The sequence below is a fragment of the Geotrypetes seraphini genome, chromosome 6, assembly GCF_902459505.1.
Source record: "Geotrypetes seraphini chromosome 6, aGeoSer1.1, whole genome shotgun sequence".
Taxonomy (NCBI): Eukaryota; Metazoa; Chordata; class Amphibia; order Gymnophiona; family Dermophiidae; genus Geotrypetes; species Geotrypetes seraphini.
In genome coordinates this window covers 164,726,696-164,750,033 of record NC_047089.1, presented here as the reverse complement: position 1 = coordinate 164,750,033, position 23,338 = coordinate 164,726,696, and the positions used below count along the sequence as shown (strand labels likewise).

At 42.2% G+C, this 23,338-nt stretch overlaps 1 protein-coding gene across 1 annotated transcript in view; it reads right to left on the bottom strand.

Annotated features, from left to right (window-relative positions):
- COL4A1 (collagen type IV alpha 1 chain) overlaps positions 1 to 23,338 on the bottom strand; it is a 347,504-nt gene that overhangs the window by 56,576 nt on the left and 267,590 nt on the right. The window contains exons 35-39 of the mRNA XM_033949647.1: positions 20,471 to 20,569; positions 15,700 to 15,789; positions 14,287 to 14,426; positions 6,374 to 6,500; positions 6,196 to 6,276 (exon numbers count right to left, since the gene is read on the bottom strand). Coding sequence (XP_033805538.1) covers positions 6,196 to 6,276; positions 6,374 to 6,500; positions 14,287 to 14,426; positions 15,700 to 15,789; positions 20,471 to 20,569 — 537 coding nt within the window. The remainder of the gene's footprint in view (positions 1 to 6,195; positions 6,277 to 6,373; positions 6,501 to 14,286; positions 14,427 to 15,699; positions 15,790 to 20,470; positions 20,570 to 23,338) is intronic.

Sequence of the window (23,338 nt, the reverse complement as noted above, 5' to 3'; positions counted from 1 at the left end):
CTTGGCCACCTAACTACTGGTTATCAGCACATTAACGCCCAGGGTTAGTGAATAAATGGGACCGCATAAATGGCTGTGTCATTTTTATGTGTAACTCATGGCCGCTTAAGTGAGAAATATCGACTTAAGTGGCTATGTTTTAGCTGCCTTAAAAATAACCAGATATTCCAAGCCGAAGCCCATTCAGCTCCCAGTTTTGAATATCCAGAAATAACTCCTTCAGTAGTGAGCAAAATGCTCACCACCAACAGCTGAATATTGATCCCAAAGTTGTTTTATAATAGTGAATTTCCTGCTGAGCAGCTTGAAATTATAATGTGAAACATGATTGTACAACTTGTTCATATCTTGCCTTGTTACCATATGTGCACTTATTGTACTTTTTGACAAAACCAATAAAAATTGTTGGAACAAAAAATGAGCAAAGCTGGAGTGTCATGTGCCTGCATATATTCAGATAATTGCCTTAACTCTAGTGCACTGTTTTAGTTTATACATAACTGTGATAATTTAGGCTGTTGGATGGGCAGTGGAGTTTGGTGATGGTTCCTAATTGATTCTTTTGTAGCTCACCTGCAAGATCTGGAATCTGAGCACTTCACACAACATATTAGATACCATGTTTCCCCGAAAATAAGACCTAGTGCGTTTTTTGGGCCCAAAATTAATATGACACTGTCTTATTTTTGGGGTATGTACATGATCATCTCTCCCTTCCTGTCCTTCACCCCAATTCTTCCTCTTTCCTTTCTCTTCCCCACATGTGCAGCATCTTTCCTCCCCTCCCTCCCATATCCCTGTGCAGCAGAACCTTTACCCAACTTCTATCCTTCCCTCCCATCCCCCTGTGCAGCAGAATCCTTGCCCAGCTTCTATCCTTCCCTCCCTTCCTCCCTCCCTCCCATCCCTCATGCAGCAGAACCCTTGCCCAGCTTCTATCCTTCCCTCCCATCCCCCTGTGCAGCAAAACCCTTGCCCAGCTTCTATCCTTCCTTCCCTCCCTCCCATCCCTCGTGCAGCAGAACCCTTGCCCAGCTTCTATTCTTCCCTCCCATCCCCCTGTGCAGAAGACCCTTGCCCAGCTTCTAACCTTCCTTCACTCCCTCCCTCCCATCTCTCATGCAGCAGAACCCTTGCCCAGCTTCTATCCTTCTCTCCCTCCCATCCCTTGCACAGCAGAACCCTTGAGCACCCCCCGCCCCCGCAGCACAGCCAAAACCCCACTGACCCTCCATCCTTCCCTCCCTTCCAAACCCTGCCGACTGCGAGCGAGCCCTACATACCTTCATCCAAAGTAGCGTTGGGCCAAGGAATTCCCTCTGCCGCGTTACTGATGACATCATCAATAACGCAGCAGAGTGAATTCTCCAGTGGAGAAGACCAAAGCATCCTGTTTAGAGTGCTGCCAGCTTGCCACTGCTTTGGATGAAGGTATATAGGGCTTGCTCACAGTCGGCAGGGTTCAGATGGGAGGGAAGGATGGAGGATCAGTGGGGGTTTGGTGGCGGGGGGTGGGGTGGATTGATGAGTTGCTGCCAGTGAATCCCAGGACTAGGGCTTACTTTTGGGGTAGGGCTTATATTAAAACCTACCCCCCAAGTCATGCTATGGCTTATTTTCAGGGTAGGTCTATGAATGTATATATGACTGTATTTACATTTTGAATATTTTGGTTTATTTCCCATTTTTTTAACTTTTATTTTTTGATAGCATATAGGAATTTTTCAAGGTGTGTACTCCTATATTTTTTGAAGTTCTATAATAGTGATTGCCAAACCTGCCCAAGATGACACCATATATAATCCTCAATGAATATGCATGAGATAAATTTGTATTCAATGGAGACAGTGCATGCAAATAATTTCTCTCTTGCATTATGCATTGCAGATTGCATGAAACAAGATTGATTAGGGGATCCCAAGGCATGCTTAGGAACCCATCATCTATGCTGTGGGAATCAGTGTTAAAATGTATCCCAAATGTCATTTGCTGTTAGTGACAAATGCTTGTGGTTGAGCAGGAACAATATTTGTAATTTTATGATTTATTATGTGTGTCATCTGTAACCTACTTAGGGGACAATATTCAAAATAATTTAAGTAGGCAAGAGAGGCCACAATGTATCGCAAGGTTGTGGTTAGGGGTCTTGGAAGCCACTTTGAAGGAGCAGCCGTGATGGGCACGAGTCAGTGGGCATTGTTCCTGCCCATTCTCTGCTAGAAAACCAGGGATTGAGCAGGTAGGCCTGGGAAATGGGGTACTGCTGATATTGGGGGTGTGTCTGTTCATACTGAAGATGGGTGGGAGGGAGAGAGAGGCCTGTTCATGCTCGATCAGAATCATGAGTGGGGGTCTAGGGGAGAGATTGGGATATGTATAATATAGAAAGCACTGTGCTTGCTCTCCCATTTCATATACCGGTAGTGCTGATGGTCACAGCTGGCAGAAGACAGGCAGAGGGGTAGGAATGAAGAAACAAACTCTCCCTCACTGCAGCTAATTTAAAGGTGCTGGAGATGCGAGGAAGGGGGCTGATGCTGAAAGAAGGGTGAGAAGAAAGGGCTGATGCTAGTGCTTGGGGATGGAGGTGACAGAAAGGCTGGGGAAGGCAGAAGAGGGCTCTTGTTCACAGATTATGGGGATGGCAGAAGGGGACTGTTGCTAGAGTTGGGAGAAAGGAGCTTGGAGTTAATATACTGTAGGGTATATGAGAAAGATCAGATGCTAAGGGATAGGATTTGGGGACAATGCATTGCATCTTGGGGGATTGAGGGCAGAAGACAGGCAGAGACTGGGGGCTGACAAGCGAGATAGGGAAACTGAGACTTGGAGATGGGTTTGAGGTTGGGGCTGGAAGAAGGGGGCTAATGGTTGATGCAGGGACTTAGGATGAGGCTGAATGTGAGAAGGAATGAGATGGGGGTGGACTGGAAGAAGGGGTCAGAATGGAAGGAAAGAGGGAGGAAAGTGATGAGAAGGGATCAGAACAGAGGTAAGGGAGAGAGAAGGAAGGGGAAGTATAGAAGGAGGAATGGATGAGAAGAAAAAGACTGGAGGGAGAGGATGATCTGATCTGGGGCTGGATAAGGGTTGACAGGCACCATCAAGAAACTAACAAAAGAGACACATTTGAGAAAAAGGTGAGAGAAAAGACTGAGGAAACTGGATAGCAGGTATGGGAAAGAAGAAAGGGGCTAGATGCCAGGAGTGTCAGAGTGACAGATAATGAGCTGGAATTAGTGAGGAAGTGAGGCTTGTAGAAAGAAAAAATGAGGGCTGAGAAGGAGTGAGAATGGAAGATGAAAAGCTCATAGGTAGTTGAGATATGAAAAAAGGGAAGAGGAGAATGAAAGGTAAATCTAACTACTGAGTGGTGATGCACAGAAGAAAGAGAAAAAAGTGATAAAACAGGAACAGTCAATGTTAGTAAGTATTTTGTATTCTAGGGTGTTACCTTTTATAGGTGGTATTGCTATTATTTGAGTCTTGGACGCTAATGCTGTATCACTCTGCCCAATACTTCAAAACCCCAGCCCCATACACACTCAATTTGCACACATGCCACAGAACTACCCCCTCCTCCCACTCCCTTCCTGGAGTTCTGAAGGGCTTCCTCTCCCCTTCCCATTTCCACTACCTTGGCAGAACTGGTGTTATAGGGGCCCATCATAATTTTTCCACTTCTTAAGGACATGCTGTCATGTTAAATAATTTCATTGGAATGGAAACAGACAAAAACATTTTGTTTTGTTTTCTGATTTTTTGGCTTTTTACTCCAATGTTAACAACATTTTTTAACACATTAGAACTTCTATATTTTATTTATTTTTTGAAAACACATTAGAACTTCTAAATGCATGCAATTCAACTTTGCAAGCATTAATTCATAGGCCAACATAGATAAAATGATTCTACATGTTACAAATTTTGCCAATGAATGGACATTCCTATAATTTGGCTAGAACATCTCTAGTCTCATAGTCCAGTAATTTAAGCACTGTGGATTAAAGCGAAGGTTTAATGTTGTAATGCTGTGCAAGGAATGTTATGAGAGCAGTTTTAAATTGCTGTTGTATTCTATATCTCAAATAACCATATGTTTGACACTGGAATTTGCTGTATCATTGTACCCCTGATGCAGCTTTAGGGCAAAACGTGGCTAGGTTGAAATTTTATTTCTGGTAATACTTTTCTTTGTCTTCATCCACTAACGTTGCCATTGGTGTGCAGCCACTTAAAAAAATTACCGCAGGACACTTACAGCCACTTATTTTGTAGGCGGAAAGGGTTTCAGCGTTATCTGTGCAAAAACCTGTTAGCACATAATAGTGTAGATGCACTAAAGGGCAAATTCAATAAGAGGTGCCTACCTTAATTAGTAAATTGGCTTCACTTATGAGCTTTAACAAGCTCCATATTGAAAAAAATAAAAATTAATTGGACGATTGGTGCCTATCTTCTTAGGCATGATGCTACATAAGATAGACGCCTATCGCATGGTGCCTAGTGGCGCCTAACAGAAAAGTAGGTGTGTTTAAGTATGGAGAGTAACTTAGATGCCATTAACCCTTTATTTCAGCTAGCGACCTGTTCATATGATTATTATTAGGCCCTCAGCGTCACCACTCAGAACTCAAATGTATCACTGTTCTGAGCTTTAGGTGGCAAATCGTCACTGGGTCTAATTTTTCTAATTTTTCATTTTTACAAAAGCTTTAAATATTTCAATACTAATAGCTTTCTATAGTTTATAATTTAATTAAGTTTCATTTCACTTAGTTTATATGTGGTTGTCTCTATTTAGAGATGTCTTTTATCAAGCAGGGTGACATAGCCGACATGTTTCGCAGGAACCGCTTTATCAAGGCACCACCCCTCTAGTATTATCGACCTCCTCGATAGTACTAGAGGGGTGGTGCCTTGATAAAGCGGTTCCCGCGAAACATGTCGGCTATGTCACCCTGCTTGATAAAAGACATCTCTAAATAGAGACAACCACATATAAACTAAGTGAAATGAAACTTAATTAAATTATAAACTATAGAAAGCTATTAGTATTGAAATATTTAAAGCTTTTGTAAAAATGAAAAATTAGAAAAATTAGACCCAGTGACTACTTGCCACGTAAAGCTCAGAACAGTGATATGTTTGAGTTCTGAGTGGTGACGCTGAGGGCCTAATAATAATCATCTGAACAGGTCGCTAGCTGAAATTAGGAAGAAGTTCCTATTTCTACCAAACTGATATTTATGAAATAGCCACCTGAAGGTTTGTATGCTATTAATATTTGATTAACCCTTTATTTAGCATCGTTGCTCAGAAGCAACATGTGTCTTCTATGGCTGTTATGGGAAATCTGCATCTCCAAATGCCTGTTAACTTGGCAATGTTGTTTTCATTCAACATCAAGTTACATAAAGCAGCTGTTTCACCATCTCCCAATTAAAGGATTAAGAAGCAACCAGCGCTGGCAAAGCTGCAATCAGATGTTTCATAAGACTGAGACAGTCATTTTGAATTATTAAAAGAAGCCAATCTTATTGGCAAGTTGGGATTGGTGTGTAGCAGTTTACTGAATGTTCCCTGGAAGAAGCCGATTTTATTGGTGAAATGGGCTCCTTTGGGAAAGGGCTGTTATTTGAGTTATGTGTTTGAATGTTTGACACTATATCAATGCAATTTATCGGCATGTCTTTATGTGAAGTTTGTGGCTTTTTGCGTATGACATGTAGCAGGAAATAAAGTAGTTATAGACACTCTAAAGAAAATGATAAAATAGTAAAGGAATAAAAAGAAAAATTACAGATATTAATTTATTGGTCAAATTATAGTGCTTTGAACACATGGGAGGTTTTTTTCAGGATCAATGATCGAAATCTGGAACTGATAAGTCTCAGATCAGTTCTTTATTGCTAAATTCTGAGCAGGTTTCTGGGATCCTTTTACCTCTGATTTATAACAGACACTCATTATGGGTAGTTGTTAAGAAGTCTTTGTGTGTATTGTATTATTGCTAAGATCTCCTCATGAATATTTCCGAAACAGAACCCACCAACAGGCAAAGCAGTCAACCTCTTGTTTGTAATACTAGCCCACAAATTCCTGGAAGTCAAGGATGCAAGGCCACAACCCGAGTCTATTCTATTTAACACAGTTTAATGTCCTCTGACATTTTTCACAAGTTCTGTTCTTTACCTCCTTGCCCTTTTGCTCCTTCAATGCCATCTATGCCAGGGAACCCCTTGATGCCTTTTTCTCCTGGAAGTCCTGGGCTACCTATTGAAAAGAAAATGGTTTGATATCCTCATCATTCTACTACTGGTCCACCTTTAATTTACACCATGCAAAGAAAGCAAAAAAAAACACCACCTGCCTGGAAACCCTGGAACTCCAACAGACCCTTTGGAACCAGGAGAACCTGGAAATCCTGGAACTCCAACATCACCTTTGGAACCTCTCTGTCCAGGATCACCTTGGAGACCCTCTGTTCCTCGCTCACCCTACAGATAGCCAACAGATGCACAGTCAAGGAAATGAAACAAGACCACCCAAGAAGTGAAATGGTTACGTTACATTTGCTTTAATAGTACACACGGAAGATAATTTTATAACAGGGCACCTGGGCAGGAAAGGCACATAGAGAAATATGAGAGTTCTTCAAAAGGTTTCTGCACTTTCATATTTTCACAGGAAATGGTTGAGGTGGGAGAGGTGGTAAGAGGGTGTGTCATAGAATGTCATGTGACTAGTCAGTCGCAAAACAGGGTGATTATGTGGAAAAGTGATATAATTTGCTTTTGAGATATTTAATAAATAGTGTTTTTAAAAATGTGGAAACATTTTGAAGATTTTATTTAAAAAATTTCTAGGCAGATTCCAGCAAACATACATAACAGACAAATACATTAAAACAGCAATTACTTAATATACTTCAAAACACTTAATAAGAAAAAAAAATCTAGAAAATCAGCATTGATATACCTCTCTAAACAAAAATGTTTTCAACAAAATCTTGAAACAGTCAACATTGCCAAGTCCTCGCATTCCTCATGGTCCACGCGCATAGAATATAGGGCTCCTTTTACGAAGTTGCGCTAGTGGTTTTAGCACGTGCGCTACATGCTAACGCCTCCATAGAGCTTGCGTTAGAATTTTTTGTGTTGCGCAGGGGTTAGCATGCGCTAAAAATGCTAGCGTACCTTAGTAAAAGGAGCCCATAGTTTTCCTATATTCATTGCGGTGAATTTCATGAACAGACGAGACCACCAAGGCATTACTGTTCAAGGAACGTAAATTCCGTGTTGGCCAATAAATATAAAGGGAGTCTAACAAACTGAAGATTTCCTGCCAGCCAATGTTTTAAAAACAAGTAGCAAATTCAATCATCTGTTCACTAAGTTTTGTTGGGAATCCAAAAAACCAAAACCAATTGCAGGTGAGGGTGGGCAGATGGCAACAGGGGGGGGCCTGGGGTTTCCCAATATACAGGCTTATAATTAAGCTTGTGTTCAGCGTCACTTGGGAGATTGGGTGGCTCGCACACAGTACTATATGCATATAAAAATGGAACGGGCGTTTTTTTTTCCCCACCATTTTAGAATTAAATCTTTTTTATTAACCAACAAGAAAACTTGGGACATTAAAGAATATGCAAGAGAAAAGGGCAAAAATCAACAAACAGTGCCAATCTCGCCCCAATCCCACAAATCCCAAATACAGCAGCAGGACAAGAACTACAGTCACAAGAGGTTATATGTAAACAGATGCCAAAACAGTAAATATCCAATAAACCAACCCCACCCCACCCCCAACCTGCTCATCACAGCCAATCACGAGTCTGAGAACACATGACCAACAGAAAAACTTAAAGTCCAGGTAGGGGTCTCTACCGATCCAAAAACTCTAGGGCAGGGGGTACCAAAAACAGAGACCAATGCCACAAAAATCAAGAGATCCATATCGAAAGAAAGGGGGACCTAGGCAGCCCTATAGGGACGCATCCCCTAATGTGTTCAAAAGATGATTATGCACTCTCTGGGGCAGGGATCGTAAATAAGGATCCCAGATAGTTAAAAAGAGATTCCTCCGTTTGTATGTATGGCACGCATCTTGCACTTCCCACGCAATCAGTCTAGTAATATGAGCTCGCCAAGTCCAATAAGAAGGGGCAGAGGGAGTGGTCCATACCTGGAGGATCATTTTGCAGCCCAGGAGGCATAGTTTTCGAATCCAAGAGAGGGTTCACCACCGAGGGAGAGTAAAAGCCTCTGAAAAACCCAATAAAAAAAGGGCAGGATCACAAGATATCACCCAACCCAGCCCACGGCGCATATATGCACAAACTCTTTTCCCAAAAACATGTACCACTGGGCAGGTCCAAAAAACATGAATATAATTAGCGCTTTCCAAAAACACTTAGCACAAACATCGCTATCCAAAAAAATCCATATGATGGAGCTGTGCTGGAGTGATATAAGCCTGATTAAGGAAGTGATAACGACATTCACGGAAAGAGGCACTGTAAACAAGGTGAGGAATACCACGCAGACTGGCCCCAATATCCCAAGCTTGAATAGAGAGCCCAAGATCCTGTTCCCAAGTAACTCTCAAAGACAAAAATTCAGGGGCGAGCCCAAAGAAAGTAAGGCTCGATGGATCCCAGCTATAGAGGGACAATCCAGGTACACCTCATCAAAGAACTTTTGAAGCTTAGCACCCATTGAAAAGGTCATTGGATCAACAGCAAGGAATACAAAATAATGTTTAAGTTGATGGAAAGCAAAGCAATGCCCCCATCCTACTAGCTCCCTCTTGGCAAACTCCTGATAAGAAGGGAAAGCGCCACCAGGGCTGACGATGTGTTCCAGGAAAACAATTCCCAAGACCTCCCTTGAAGATAAAACACTACTACTGATTCCCAGGGGAAACTCCAAATTCCCACGAATCGGCAAAAAGTCATTGACTAGAGGATTACCACCAAGGCGCAGAATCATCAGCCACCAAGCATCCCGCACAGGCCGAACCACCCAGCTAGAGTGAAGATGAGCAGGAAGGAGATGAAGCAGGGCCTGCAACAAAGAGGTAAAATGGTAGGGCGCAAAGTATGCCCACTCATAACAGGTATGGCCATACTCCTGGGTTGCATGCAACTAATCACAAAGATGTCGCAAAAGACAAGCATCGAACTTTCGAAAAATAAGAGAACAAGAGGGCATTCGGAAAAGTTGAAAGGGGACAGATTCAAAACAAATGCTAGGAAGTTCTTCTTTACCCAACGTGTGGTGGACACCTGGAATGCGCTTCCAGAGGACGTTATAAGGCAGAGTACGGTACTGGGGTTCAAGAAAGGATTGGACAAATTCCTACTGGAAATGGGGATAGAGGGGTATAGATAGAAGATTACTGCACAGGTCCTGGACCTGTTGGGCCGCCGCGTGAGCGGACTGCTGGGCACGATGGACCTCGGGTCTGACCCAGCAGAGGCATTTCTTATGTTCTTATGTTCAGTATAGGACCGAAGATCGGGTAAGCCAAGGCCCCCACTTGTCAAAACCCAAATAAATGGAGAAGAGGCAGCTTAGCCTTCCTACCTGCCCAACAAAACCTATGAAGGAGAGTGTACAACAAGCAAATGTCTTTCTCCCTAATTCTCAGTGGAAGCACCTGAGGTTCCCCATCATTTTAATGCCCTGCTTCACATGATGTGAGAAGAAACTCCATTATTGCTCTGGGCCAGTGTCCTTCTCTGTCCGCTGCAGGCAGCCTGGAAATGGTTAATAAAATTGTTGGGGGGTGACAGATTTTGTTGCCCATTGCGGGAAACGTGTGGTTTGACCTGACAGGGAGAATAAAGCATTTTGAGACTAAGAACGAAGGGGTATATCCTGTCTGTAACATACACTTGATGAGAAAGGGGTATTTATTTGACACTCTTCATCCGACATTGGGTGATATTTGGGGCAATCATTTTGCTTATGGTCAGCTTGGCCACCATGTGTTGTTCCTCGACAGAGCACAACTTGGTACATGTATGGGGGCCAAATTATGTGACTTTTTGATACTGATCAGGAGATGAGAATAACTGGGTCTGGGTTGTATAAGCTGTTGAGCACTCTGCTCCCGGGCAAAGATTTTACAAAGTGTCACAAGGCCTGGGAGGTGGACTTGTCGGCAGACTTGGGGACCTGGGATATATCTGTTAATATTAGGACGCTGCCCCATCTGATGCAGAATGCCTGGCTCTGAGAGACTTATTAAAGAGTTCTGCTGGAAGCCTATTTTACACAGAAGCAATTTTATTACAATGAGGGCATTCAATCACCAATCTGTCTTGTGTGGTTTGATGGAGAACTCCTTTAGGCATGCCTTTTGGACCTGCCCTAAAATCAAGCCAATTCAGGGCATGGCGCTCCAGCTCGTGTTGGACATGCCCGCAGCGTACAGCCATATAACATATAGTAACATAGTAGATGACAGCAGATAAAGACCCGAATGGTCCATCCAGTCTGCCCAAACTGATTCAATTTAAATTTTTTTTATTTTTTCTTCTTAGCTATTTCTGGGCAAGAATCCAAAGCTTTACCCGGTACTGTGCTTGGGTTCCAACTGCCAAAATCTCTGTTAAGACTTACTCCAGCCCATCTACACCCTCCCAGCCATTGAAGCCCTCCCAGCCCATCCTCCTCCAAACGGTCATATACAGACACAGACCGTGCAAGTCTGCCCAGCACTAGCCTTAGTTCAATATTTAATCTTATTTTCTGTTTCTAGATCCTTTGTGTTCATCCCACTCTTCTTTGAACTCAGTCACAGTTTTACTCTCCACCACCTCTCTCGGGAGTGCATTCCAGGCATCCACCACCCTCTCCGTAAAGTAGAATTTCCTAACATTGCCCCTGAATCTACCACCCCTCAACCTCAAATTATGTCCTCTGGTTTTACCATTTTCCTTTCTCTGAAAAAGATATTGTTCTACGTTAATACCCTTCAAGTATTTGAACGTCTGAATCATATCTCCCCTGTCTCTCCTTTCCTCTAGGGCAGGGGTGTCCAATGTCGGTCCTCGAGGGCCGCAATCCAGTCGGGTTTTTAGGATTTCCCCAATGAATATGCATTGAAAGCAGTGCATATATATAGATCTCATGCATATTTATTAGGGAAATCCTAAAAACCCGACTGGATTGTGGCCCTCGAGGACCGACATTGGACACCCCTGCTCTAGGGTATACATATTCAGGGCTTCCAGTCTCTCCTCATACGTCTTCTGACGCAAGCCTCCTATCATTTTCGTTGCCCTTCTCTGGACCGCCTCAACTCTTCTTATGTCTTTCGCCAGATACGGTCTCCAAAACTGAACACAATACTCCAAGTGGGGCCTCACCAATGACCTGTACAGGGGCATCAACACCTTCTTCCTTCTACTGACTACGCCTCTCTTTATACAGCCCAGCATCCTTCTGGCAGCAGCCACTGCCTTGTCACACTGTTTTTTCGCCTTTAGATCTTCGGACACTATAACCCCAAGGTCCCTCTCCCCGTGAATAGCAGACACTGCCTGATGTGCCATAAAATGTGCGACTGCCTGTAAATGTATTTTGCAGAGCTGGACAATTGTGGATCCCCCCAGCGATCTGGTATTGGCGTAATTTGTTACATAAGTTGGTGAGCTGGGAAGCCAGCGATGCCAGGGGACCTGGAAATGAAAACTCTTATTCCTGCATACTTGGGCACCCCTAGCTGCAATCTTTGCCTCCTAGAGGACGCAGTCTGTTATTAAACAACTTAGAATAGTATTCAGTGGTAGCTTCTCCTGTGTATTAGCTGAAGGGGCTGTGAGGCTCATGCGGATTTAGTATGGTGGGTTGAATATGGGTGGGGTAGACTGGGTGGGTGGGGGGTTTAGGTGGGAGTTGGCTATATTGTTGATGTGCTTACGATAAGGGAGGGGGAGGAATTACATTACATTACATTACATTAGTGATTTCTATTCCGCCATTACCTTGCGGTTCAAGGCGGATTACATTCCAACTAAAAAACAGGAATTACATACAAATTAAAAGGAGAAGAATAAGCGATGACATAGAATTTTTTAAGGTAATAAACATTGGATAAAGAGTTACCAAAGGGAATTGGAGGTCTTTAGGAGGTAAGAATATGGTGAAATTATGGGTTTTAGATAGCATTTGATAGGTAAAAGTGTTGTTAAGAGTAAGAGGTTTTAAGAGTGGGTGTGGTTAGGACTGTTTCAGAGCTTTCTTGAAGAGTATAGTTTTTATTTGTTTTCTGAAAATCTTGTAGTCTGGGGTGGTTAACAGTAGGTTGGAGATTTGGTTATCCATTCTTGCAGCTTGAGTGGCTAGGAGGCCGTCGTATTGTTTTGACCGTTTTACTTCCTTGATCGGGGGAGGTGTGAAAGGGGAGTGCGTTTTTCTATGTCTGGTTGAGGTTGCTTGGATGAGGCGATTGTTTAGGTAGGCTGGGCTGTTTCCATTTAGGGTTTTGAATATCATGCAGTAGAATTTAAATAGTATTCTTTCTTGGATTGGTAGCCAGTGTGAGTTGATGTAGGCTTCTGTGATATGATCATGTTTCCTCAGTGAGTAGATGAGTCTCAGAGCAGTATTTTGGATTGTTTGTAGTTGCTTGGTCATCGTGGCAGGGCAGGGGAGGTAGAGGATGTTGCAGTAGTCTAGCAATCCTAGGATTAGGGATTGCACTATGAGCTGGAATTGTGATCTTTCAAAGAATTTCCGGACTTGTCTCAGGTTTCTCATTATTGCAAAGGATTTCTGTATGGTTTTATTTATTTGCAGTTGCATAGTGCAGCATCTGTCTATTGTCACTCCTAGTAGTTTTATGGTGGTTTGGATTGGATAATTGATTGAGTTAAGTTCTAAATTGGTTATGGTTGGGACTTTGTCATTTTCGAGGAGGATGAATTTAGTTTTATCTGGATTGAGTTTTAGTTTGTGTTCTTTCATCCAGGTTGTAACTGTTTCTATTGTTTGGTGTATTATGTTTGTCATGGTGGTCTTTGGCTGATCATATGGTATGAGGATGGTGATGTCATCCGCATAACTATAGGTGGTAATGCCTAGGTTATCCAGGTATGCCCCGAGAGAGGCAGTGTATAGGTTGAAGAGAGTAGGGGATAGTGGGGATCCCTGTTTAGTGTTGATTTGCTGTTGAATTAGTGAGATTGGCATTCATATGATGCTGTCTTTGTTTGCTTTCATTTTGCCTGTGATGACTTAATAAAAACAGATTTCAACATAAAAACAAGTAGCAACACTTTATAACGAATATGATACTCAATTGGAAGCCAGTGCAATTCTTTAACAACAGGAGTGATATGTTCAAATCTAGAAGTTCCAGTAATTAACCTTGCCATAAAATTCCGAGCGGCCTATAAAGATCTCAAATATTTCCTAGGAACACCCATTAACAAGGAATTATAATAGTCACAATGTGGAAAAATCAGACCAAATGAATAACCAAACGAAAATGAGAACTGGCTAACACTGACTTCAATGGTGCAAAAGCCTCTGCTTACGTTAAAACCAACAAAAAAAATTTTGAACTAAAAAACAAACAAACAGAAAATGAATTAAATAAATAAAATAGTAATTGCAATGTAAAAAAAAATAAAAATAAAAAAGATTTTTTTAACAATATAAAAAACATGCTCTTTCATCTTCAAAGAAGCATCCAAATATACTCCTAAAGTTTTAAGTGTTCTTACAAATGAAATCGCCGATCCCTCATATATTGGGCTTACGGTACTTCATAAATACACCATAGGCTCCTTCATAAAATTGCCTCACAGAAAGTAGGTGTATTCACAAACACCTAAACACCTCCTCCAAGGCAGGTATAACTTTAGGGGGGAAATTCTATAAACATCTCCCTTTCCCCTTCTAAAATCTATTTCCTTCTTCTTTTCTCAATATTTATTCCCCTCCAGTCTTCATTAGATGGCAGGATGGGCTTCACCAGCTATTCTGCTGCTTTCTTTCTCCACATTTTCCTCTTTCAGTTTCTTACATCTTCTTCGCTCTCCTCCAGCCTATTTCCAATCCCATCCCTGCTTCTTCCCTTCTGACTGGAACTGAAGTGTGTCTGCTTGCTAACACCATGAACATTTATAGAATGCACAGACCATCTCTCTCTCTGCCAGTCTCAGAATGAACATCAGCACTGCCAATAAGAGCTTATCCATGTGGTTTGAGAATGCTTATGGTGCCAGTTGGCATAGATACAATGGAACTTTAGCCCATTCAGAAGTACCTTTTCACCAGTAAGCCCTGGAATGCCAATGCCGGGTTGACCTTGATCTCCCTTTAGCCCCTTTTCGCCTTTTCCTCCTGGATGGCCTGAAATGCCTGGAGAGCCTGGCAAACCTTGTACACCTTTCTCTCCGGAGGTACCTAAAAGCAGAATACAAAGCTATTTCAATATTCAAAAACTAGGAAAGCATTTTTAAATGATTTACTAGAGGAGTACAAATGCAACATCAACTATAATTTCACAAAATGGGTCAGACCAAATTATATCCAATGAGTTCCACAACATTATAATTTCACTGGAATGAGAACCTAGGCTAGACAGCTTCATATATTTTCAAATACCATTGAAGAAATAGGTTCTGCTTAAGACTGAACATGAAGGGATCAATATTCAGCCTGCAGTAGTAAACAGCTTGCAAGTCATGGCTGAGCTAACCCTGGATGTTCAATGCCGAGGCATGTGTGGCTCCCAGCATTGTTTTGCTGTCCTAACTTTATGTGTTACTTATCCAGACTGAATATCACTACTAACAAGCTAAGTTGTTGCTCGGCTCTAACTCTACCCCCAGCCCACCCTTAACCAGGGTGATTAGGGATGGCATGATTATTGGGTTCATAGTCAAATGCGCATACACACAGACATTTGAGCGCAAGACAATGAAGCGCAGGATACATGCGCGCAGGTCTATATTGTGCAAGACAATAGCGTGCAAGAGAAATGCACGCGGACACTTGCACGCAGGGCTATAGCCCTTAGACAATAGCGTGCAAGACTTATATGCCAGGGTGATGTCTTGGGGCGGCGGCAGGGGGATGATGATTAAACGCCTGGATGTATAGGTAGGCCATTCTCAAAAAGAAACCCATTTTGGATGTACTTTTCAAGAATGGACATTTTCCTGCTGCCAACTTTGGGTGACTAGCGCCTTGGGCCCAAAACTGACTTAGATGGGGGGGGGGGAGTTATTATGATCCTTTAAGTGTTTAACCCTCGTTGGAGACCAACTTTGTTGGTTGGGCTGAGAACTTTTCTGTGGCCCCTAGTAGCATATTCCTTTCCTTCTAAAAGAATACAATGTAATATATTCTGAGCATCCATTTTCCATCCACAATGAAAATATAAGTAATTTTATTCCTTCTTGTTTTCATACCAAATAGCAAAGATTTAGAATTCTCTGCCTCTAAATCTCTAACTGAATTCAGACAACTTGATTTTTAGATAGAAAACAGCTAAAAACATAATTGTTCAAAAGATTTTTGGATGATTAGTCTTTGTTTTTAATTATTCTCATGGTTTTATCTTTGGTTAACAAGTGTATTATTACCCAAGAATTGCCTGGTTCCTTCTTATTGTAAACTTTATCGAGCTACTTGTCTGGAATTTGTGGTATACAAGTTATTTGTATTGTATTACCTGGCAAACCCATTTCACCCATTGATCCTTTTTGACCTGGAAAGCCTGGCAGTCCTGGAACTCCTGTAGAACCCGTGTCACCTTTAGGTCCTAAAAATATCAAATGATATTATAAATAATCAGGTTAGGACAAAACCTGACATTTGCATTACATCAACTTGCTAAACGCTCTGATCAGTTAAATCTGAAACAATCTGAATATCAGAATTCGAGGCATTAACCCTCTAAAATGCACTGTCTCACTGACTTAATTCAAGCTGGCTGCTTCTTTTGTACCAAACAAAAAAACAAATATTAAGGGGGGGATTTTTAAAACTATTCAAGGGGCAGCTGAAAAGTTCTCAGCCTAACCAACAAAGTTGGGGCAATTTTTCACTTTTTTCATTCCATCAGAAAGTCAGAATGGAAAAAGTAGAAAATCATTGGACTAAGTGAAAGAGACTGCTCCAACTTTGTTGGTTGGGCTGAGAACTCATATGCCCCCGTGTAGGCTTTGGCAAATTTCAAACTAAAGGTACTACTGCTTTGAATATTATCCCCTGGAATTTATGCATTTATATTTGGTATAAAAAAAAGCATTTTTACAGCGCTCAGGAAAGACACTTTTTACCACAGCTTTACAACAATAACATTTATGTCTGTTCCTGGGGCTTCAGTCTATACCAATTATACCAATTCTTTAATGTACACAAATAATCTGGGTGTTTGTGTGCATATGACCGAATGCATAAACTTTTATCACATGTAAAACCTTTCTAAGCACATAAAGGGCTCAATTTTTTATATGGCGTTCCAAAAATCAGTGTCGAAAAAAGCACTATTCTATTAGCCATGCTTAAAGTTAGATGCAGTTAACAGAATAGCGTTTGCGCCTCAGAACCGCGACTAAATTTAGACATGGCCATTTGCACCAAGGAAAATGTAGTGCAACTAAATTTAGGCATGGATGCCCTTATTCTGTAATTATGCATGTAACTTAAGTAACGCTCCCAATTCACACATGATCCGCCCCTTTTTGCACCCCCCCCTTTCGTGACTCACACCTAAATTTACATGCACAGCTTGTAATGGATTTTAATTAACACCAATAATTGCTTTTTAAAAAGCCAATTATTGGTGCTAATTAGCTTATTCTTCAACTACATCGCATGGGCAATTTGGGTAGCCAACCAAAACTGTGCATGCAATTTTTAGCGCTTTTTATAGAATTTTGGAGCAAAGGGCTTTTATAAATTACTCCACCAGCCATGTACAGAAAAGTACGAGCAGTAGGTGTGTTCCAGGGCAGAGTTTCACCGGAACATGGGCAGAATCATGATTTACACATATCTTTTTACTAAGGGCTAGATTCACTAAGCCCAGTTGTGACCCCAGTTGCGACCCCAACCCGATTCATTAACCGTCTTCCCGCACCCGATCTGATCCATGCATGCAAATGAGGGGAAACAGCATGCAAAGTAGGAAGAGCCTCAATTCACCAAACGTGTTCAGGAACACCGACTGGGCTGGCCGATCAAAAAGGAAGTGACTGCTGGGGACCAGTTGCTCACGTCCTTTCCTGCTCTCTGCTGCTCTGAAATCCCAGCCCTCGGCCATAGATCGGACAGGTAAGGGGGCTTTAGTGAATCTAGCCCTTTCTAGCATTAGACACTAACATGTGACTAATGAAGCAAAAGAATGAAGTACTGCAGGATGCCCTCAGACGTCCTGTGGTAACTTTGAAATTTGAATATGCTAGCCACACTTTAAAATAAATGGGCTTTTTTGTTGTTGTTGTTTTTTGAGGGGGCATGTCAGGAGCAGAAAGTGGGTATTCCTGTGCTAATCTACAATACCACACGAGCCTTTACCACCTAGAAAGAACAGTAGGTGGCAGTAAGTGGTCATGTGGTAATTTTAAGAAATGGCTGTGCATTAATGGTTGCATTAGCATATGAACAAACAGCAGAAAGGCGAGGGAGACATCTTTTCAACCAAATGATCGGGTCTTTATTAAAGTTAAGGCGGTCCCAACAAAGATCCCAGTTTCGGCGTATGGTGGATCCTTCCTCAGGGGACACTTGGCTAGTGGATGCTGAGTACAAAACATACTTGTGGATACAATCTGCAGCACTCTGTCCCCTGAGGAAGGAGTCCACCATAAGCCGAAACTAGGATCTTTGTTGGGACCACCTTAACTTTAATAAAGACTCGATCATTTGGTTGAAATGACTTCTCCCTTGCTTTTCTGTTATTTGTTCATAGTCCAAGGCAAGGTGCTCTTCGGTTTGCTTGCCCCAATTAGCATATAGCCATTAATAGAGGAAAAAAAAGCACTTTTACAGCGCTCAGGAAAGACACTTTTTACCACAGCTTTACAAGACTAACATTTATGTCTGTTCCTGGGGCTTCAGTCTAGCCATGATTTCTGCCAATTTAGCCTTATACTAAAGCATGGTAAGGTTTTACACTTAACGTCCATTAGGGGCATAAACGAGACCAATGTGGCCCAAATTTTGTATCTGAAGTCTTAAGTTGCGCATGCAAATCGGTACGCATAGTCAATTTGTGCGAGCAACTTAATTATTTAACAAGTCAATTGGTGCAGCTAATTGGCAATTAGTGTCTAATAATCCACACTAATTGGCACTAATTAGAAGTTACACACATGGCTTTCTAAGCACATTCTATAAATTGGTGTGCATCATTTCTAGTGTGAGAATATTAAAAGGGGGCGTGGCCAGAGGGCATTCCTAAAGGTTAGGTGCACTGTAATAGAATACACCCGATCTGTGTACAACTTAGGTACAGATATTAAGGCCTGGTTTTCATTGGCCTAAATAGGTGTGCCTAAATGTTAGTAACGCCTCTGGCCGCTAAGCACGATACTGCACACTGCGCAGAAATTTTATAGAATTGCACTAAGCACCATCCTTTTCATTACTGATTTTTTTTAGGCGCCATAAATAGAATTTGAGTAGTAAATGTATAGGGCAGACACTTAGGCCCTGATTCTATAAAGTCTGTCTAAAGTTAGGTGCCAATATAAGCACCGATTCTATAAAACTTAGGCACCCATTATAGAATCATACTTAGTGTTGCCTAAGCATGCTTAGGTGACACTCAGCGTTCTAACACATAGGCGTCCCCAATTTATGCCAGGGTTTTCTATGCCTAAAGTTAGGCACCATTATTAGAGCCTAACAGTAACTGATTCACAAAGAGGGGCCTAACTCGAAAACACGCCCATGAACAACCCCCTGACCATGCCCACTTTTAGTGTAGGTATTTTGGGCTGGTTGCCTACTTTTTATAGAATTCAGTTTTTTGAGTTAGACGCCTAACTTTCAAATGAGTCCAATTAAAGCTGATTGTGAGGTGTTGAGTGCCAATATAGGCTCAAATCAGGCGATCATATCGGTACCTAACTTTAGGTGGACTTTATAGAATCAGGGCCTTACTACACAGTACTGTTCCGAGCACTGTCACTGCTAGCTGCTTCTAGCAGTGTCCTGCTCATACACAGCCCAAATTAAGCAGCTAGTGCAAGTTATTTTACCACTCTGGCTGTTTTTTAACATGTTAAGATGTTTAGCACAGGGCCATGCTAACATTCAACACGTGGTCAAACTTAAGTTAGCTGCTTAAAGAACATTTGAAAAAGGGCTCCTATGTGTCTTTACAAAATAAGCTACAAATAGTTGACCTTCTTGTCCTCTCACCTAGATGACCTGTTATAAAAAATGCTACTTCGGTATATGCAAAATTCAAACCTTTGGCCAGTGCCTCCCCATGAATTTCTCTCCTCTGTCTGTATATACTTACATCTGTACAGGTTGTATGTATTTGTCTTGATGTATATATTGGGAGCGCAGTGTCACTAAAGTCTATTTCTGCGCATGAAGCACTGCTTTACCTATAGAAATGTGCTGAAGAATAAAAATGTTTATCTTAAAATTGCAAGGGCATTTGCTGTTTAAAGACCTGTCTGGTTAAAGATTGTTGACTGACTAGAGCTTCCTGCTCCCCAGGATGCATCACGGATTGCCACCACTGACCAGAGAAGATAATGAGAAGCTGGGTCATATTTTATTTGGGTTATGGTTTTATTGGAAACCGCTTTGAACCATGTTTCTATGGGGTCTCAACCCAGACCGCTGGACACACTAGCCAGTCAGGTTTTTGGAATATCCACAGTGAGTATGCATGAGTTAAATTTGCATGTACTACCTCCATTCTATGGAAATCTATCTCATGCATATGCCTTATGGGTATCTTGAAAACCTGATTGGACAGATGTGTCCTGAGCACTGGGTTGAGAACCTCTATTCTATCAAGTTTCTATAATAAAGAAAAAGAAAACATTGGTGCTTATTGTTTTTCAATTACTCTGAGAGCATTATCATGATCCAGTGTTGTAAGAGGGACTGTTGAAAAGTTCTCAGCCCAACTAAGAAGAGAATGATGTGGAACCACGAAACTTACAAGTTATTCCACACTTTTCTTGACACTTTTCAATGATATGAAATGAAACAAGAAGTGTCAAGAAAAGTGTGGAATAACTTGCATGTTTTGTGGCTCCACATCATTTTCTTCTTGGTTGGGCTGAGAACTTTTCAGTGGCCCCTCGTAGATATGATTTGTGTTGGCTCTGTTCTGAAGCGTAATTGTTTAATGCTCTGCATTTGATTACTCACCAATAAAAACTCTTTACTCCTAAATGATAAAAAGAATTTCAAACTCCCACCTAAAACACTTAAAAGAGAAGCTGTGTCATTTTATGTTTTAATACCTTCACGGCCTGGCAATCCTTCTTCGCCATCCTTTCCTGGCATTCCAGGAATACCAGTTTCTCCTTGAAATCCTTTTCCACCAATTAATCCGATGTCACCTGGTTATATGGAAAAGCAGCACTTAAATGATTTTGCTTTTGTTATCAAGTATTGTCTTACAAAATGCAACCGCATGCATAAAGCCTATTTAATTGGCGAGGTGTGGTTCTTAAGCTATAATCAATACAAAGGAGAAAAGATGCAAATGCATTACAGGCAGTCCGAAAAGTAAAGCAGTGGAGAAAATAACATGTATGGGCTGTTCATCAACTATTCTTAATAAAATAAATTAAGAACTGAACATGCATGGGAGTGCCGGCGGCAGCTGAAAGCGTACTGTTGACTTTCTTGCTGCTCAGATGGCACAGGAAGCTTGAGTAGAGGGCATCTTCAGCTTGTGGAGCATTCCTACAAGCCAAGGTATTAATTTTAACATGGTGGGGAGGGGGAAAAGGGGACTGTGCGGTCCACCCAGAAATGGAGTTCTGGCAAAACTACTGTGTTGGGGTTATTTTTCCGGCAAGGGAGAACTGGACTGCAAACAAAAAGTCTAAAGCTCCTAGGGGCCATGAAAAAAAATCCAAAGTAAAACTCCTCCTGATATCTGATCTATACATTTCAGATCCCCTCTGACCCACATTCCCAGTCCTTAAGTGGGCAGGAGCAAACCCTTCTCACTCCTGCCCTGTCCAGCAGGCTCTCTGAGTTGAAAATGGTACCGTATTTTCACTCATATACTGCGCACCCGTGTAAAACGCGCACACGGGTATAACGCGCGGGAAAATGTAATTTATGTAAATAAATTTTTATATACTGCGCACACCCGTATACCGCGCATGCCGTCCCGACTCTCCCGTCGCTGCCCAACTCTCCTTTCGCCCGCCCCGACTCTCCTCTGGCCACCCCGACTCTCCTTTCAGCCGCCCCGACTCTCCTCTCCCCCTTGAATTCCTGTCCCCACCCTGAAAGCCTGATCCCTCCCCCCCGACGTCCGATTCACCCCCCCCCCCGCAGGACTGCTCGCACCCCCACCCCGAAGGACCGCTCGCACCCCACAGCCTCCCGACCCCCCCCCCCCATCATGTAGAAGCTCCTACCGTTGTCCTGCTGCTTCCTCTTCCGGCGGTCCCGACCCTTCTGTGAGCCCTGCGTCTGCGCTGCTTCCTCTTCCGGTGGTCCCGCCCTTTCCCGCCGGAAGAGGAAGCAGCGCAGACGCAGGGCTCACAGAAGGGCCGGGAACGCCGGAAGAAGAAGCAGCAGGACAACGGTAGAAGCTTCTACATGATGGGGGGGGGGTCAGGAGGCTGTGGGGGTGCGAGCGGTCCTTCGGGGTGGGGGTGCGGGTGCGGATGCGAATGCGTGCGAGCGGTCCTTCGGGATGGAGGTGCGAGCGGTCCTGCGGGGTGAATTGGACGTCGGGGGGGGGGGGGAATGATGTAAAAAAAATTTATACAACGCGCTCACGCGTATAACGCGCAAGGTTATGCACGGTTTGTAAAATCATGTATAACGCGCACGTTATATGCGTGAAAATACGGTAGTTTGAAAGCTAGTGGTAGCTTTGCATTACTACCACTAGGTGGTCAAGCAAGCTCCCACATAAGAGTGCAGTATTTGAGGTATCTGAATGTCTCTCTGGCATTCTCCTGTCTCTCCCCTCCTGCTGAGTATACATATTGAGGTTCTCAGCATTATCTTATATAACTTTTGGTGTGGACGTTGCACCATTTTAGCAGCCTTTCTCTGAACTGTCTCCTGCCTGCTAGAACCTTCTAGAGATACCTCCAGAACTGAAAACAATATCCTGGGTGTGTTCTCACCATAACCATGTTAAGATATGCAATGAGGAGCCTCAAACTAACAAAAATACTATAAGCTGACACCTTAGAAAGTGAGTTTTCAGAAATTAGATCTCTGATTACTGAACCAATACTTTAAAAATGTGAAGCCAGACTGCTGGCTGCTGCTGAAATACAAGTATATTATGAAATATATTTTAGATTATTGTTATTATTATGAAATCTATTATGACTTTCCAGAGCAAAATCCATTTTATCTTTCAAACATTATCTGGAAAAAGAGAGTTGTAAGATCTCTCATTTTCTAATTTTCAAACTATTCAACCTTCTTCTGCTCCTAGGAGCTAAAATGCAAACCTTTTCGGTCTCTTTAAAAATATTAAAAAGATGTTTTACAATAGCACAGATCAAATGATTACACAAGACAGAGGTAATTCAGAAACTCTGGAAAATACCTAATCTTCAATGAAAATTACAGATCATATTTATCCTTTGATATAAAGGCAATGTAAGATTAAATAAAAATAATTGGACAGATATTCAAAAGCCAGGGCAGAGCACAGGTGTTCCATCTAAGTATATTGAAAGCAGCAATATTTTTTTTTTTAAATAAACTGTCCTAAATTTACCCACTTAGCTATACAGATAGTGGACTGAACATCGCTGCTTTCAAAACAGTGGCTCTCCTTGCTGTTCTACACCAATGTTTCTCAACTTGGTCCTGGAGTACACCCTTGCCAGTCAGGTTTTCAAGATATCCACAATGAATATGCATGAAAGACATTTGCATATAATGGAGGCAAATCAAGTTTATGCAAATTCAATGTGGATATCCTGAAAACCTGACTGGCAAGGGAGTACTCCAGGTCCGAGTTGAGAAACACTGTTCTACATAGTGCTCCCACTTCTGTGTATAGGGATGAAAGAGTGTTAAGCTCGTTAGTACATGCTAACTGCTAAGAATGCCCATTCCTATGGGCATCATTAGCGGTTAGCGCATGCTAACGTGCTTAACGCCCTTTCACGAAT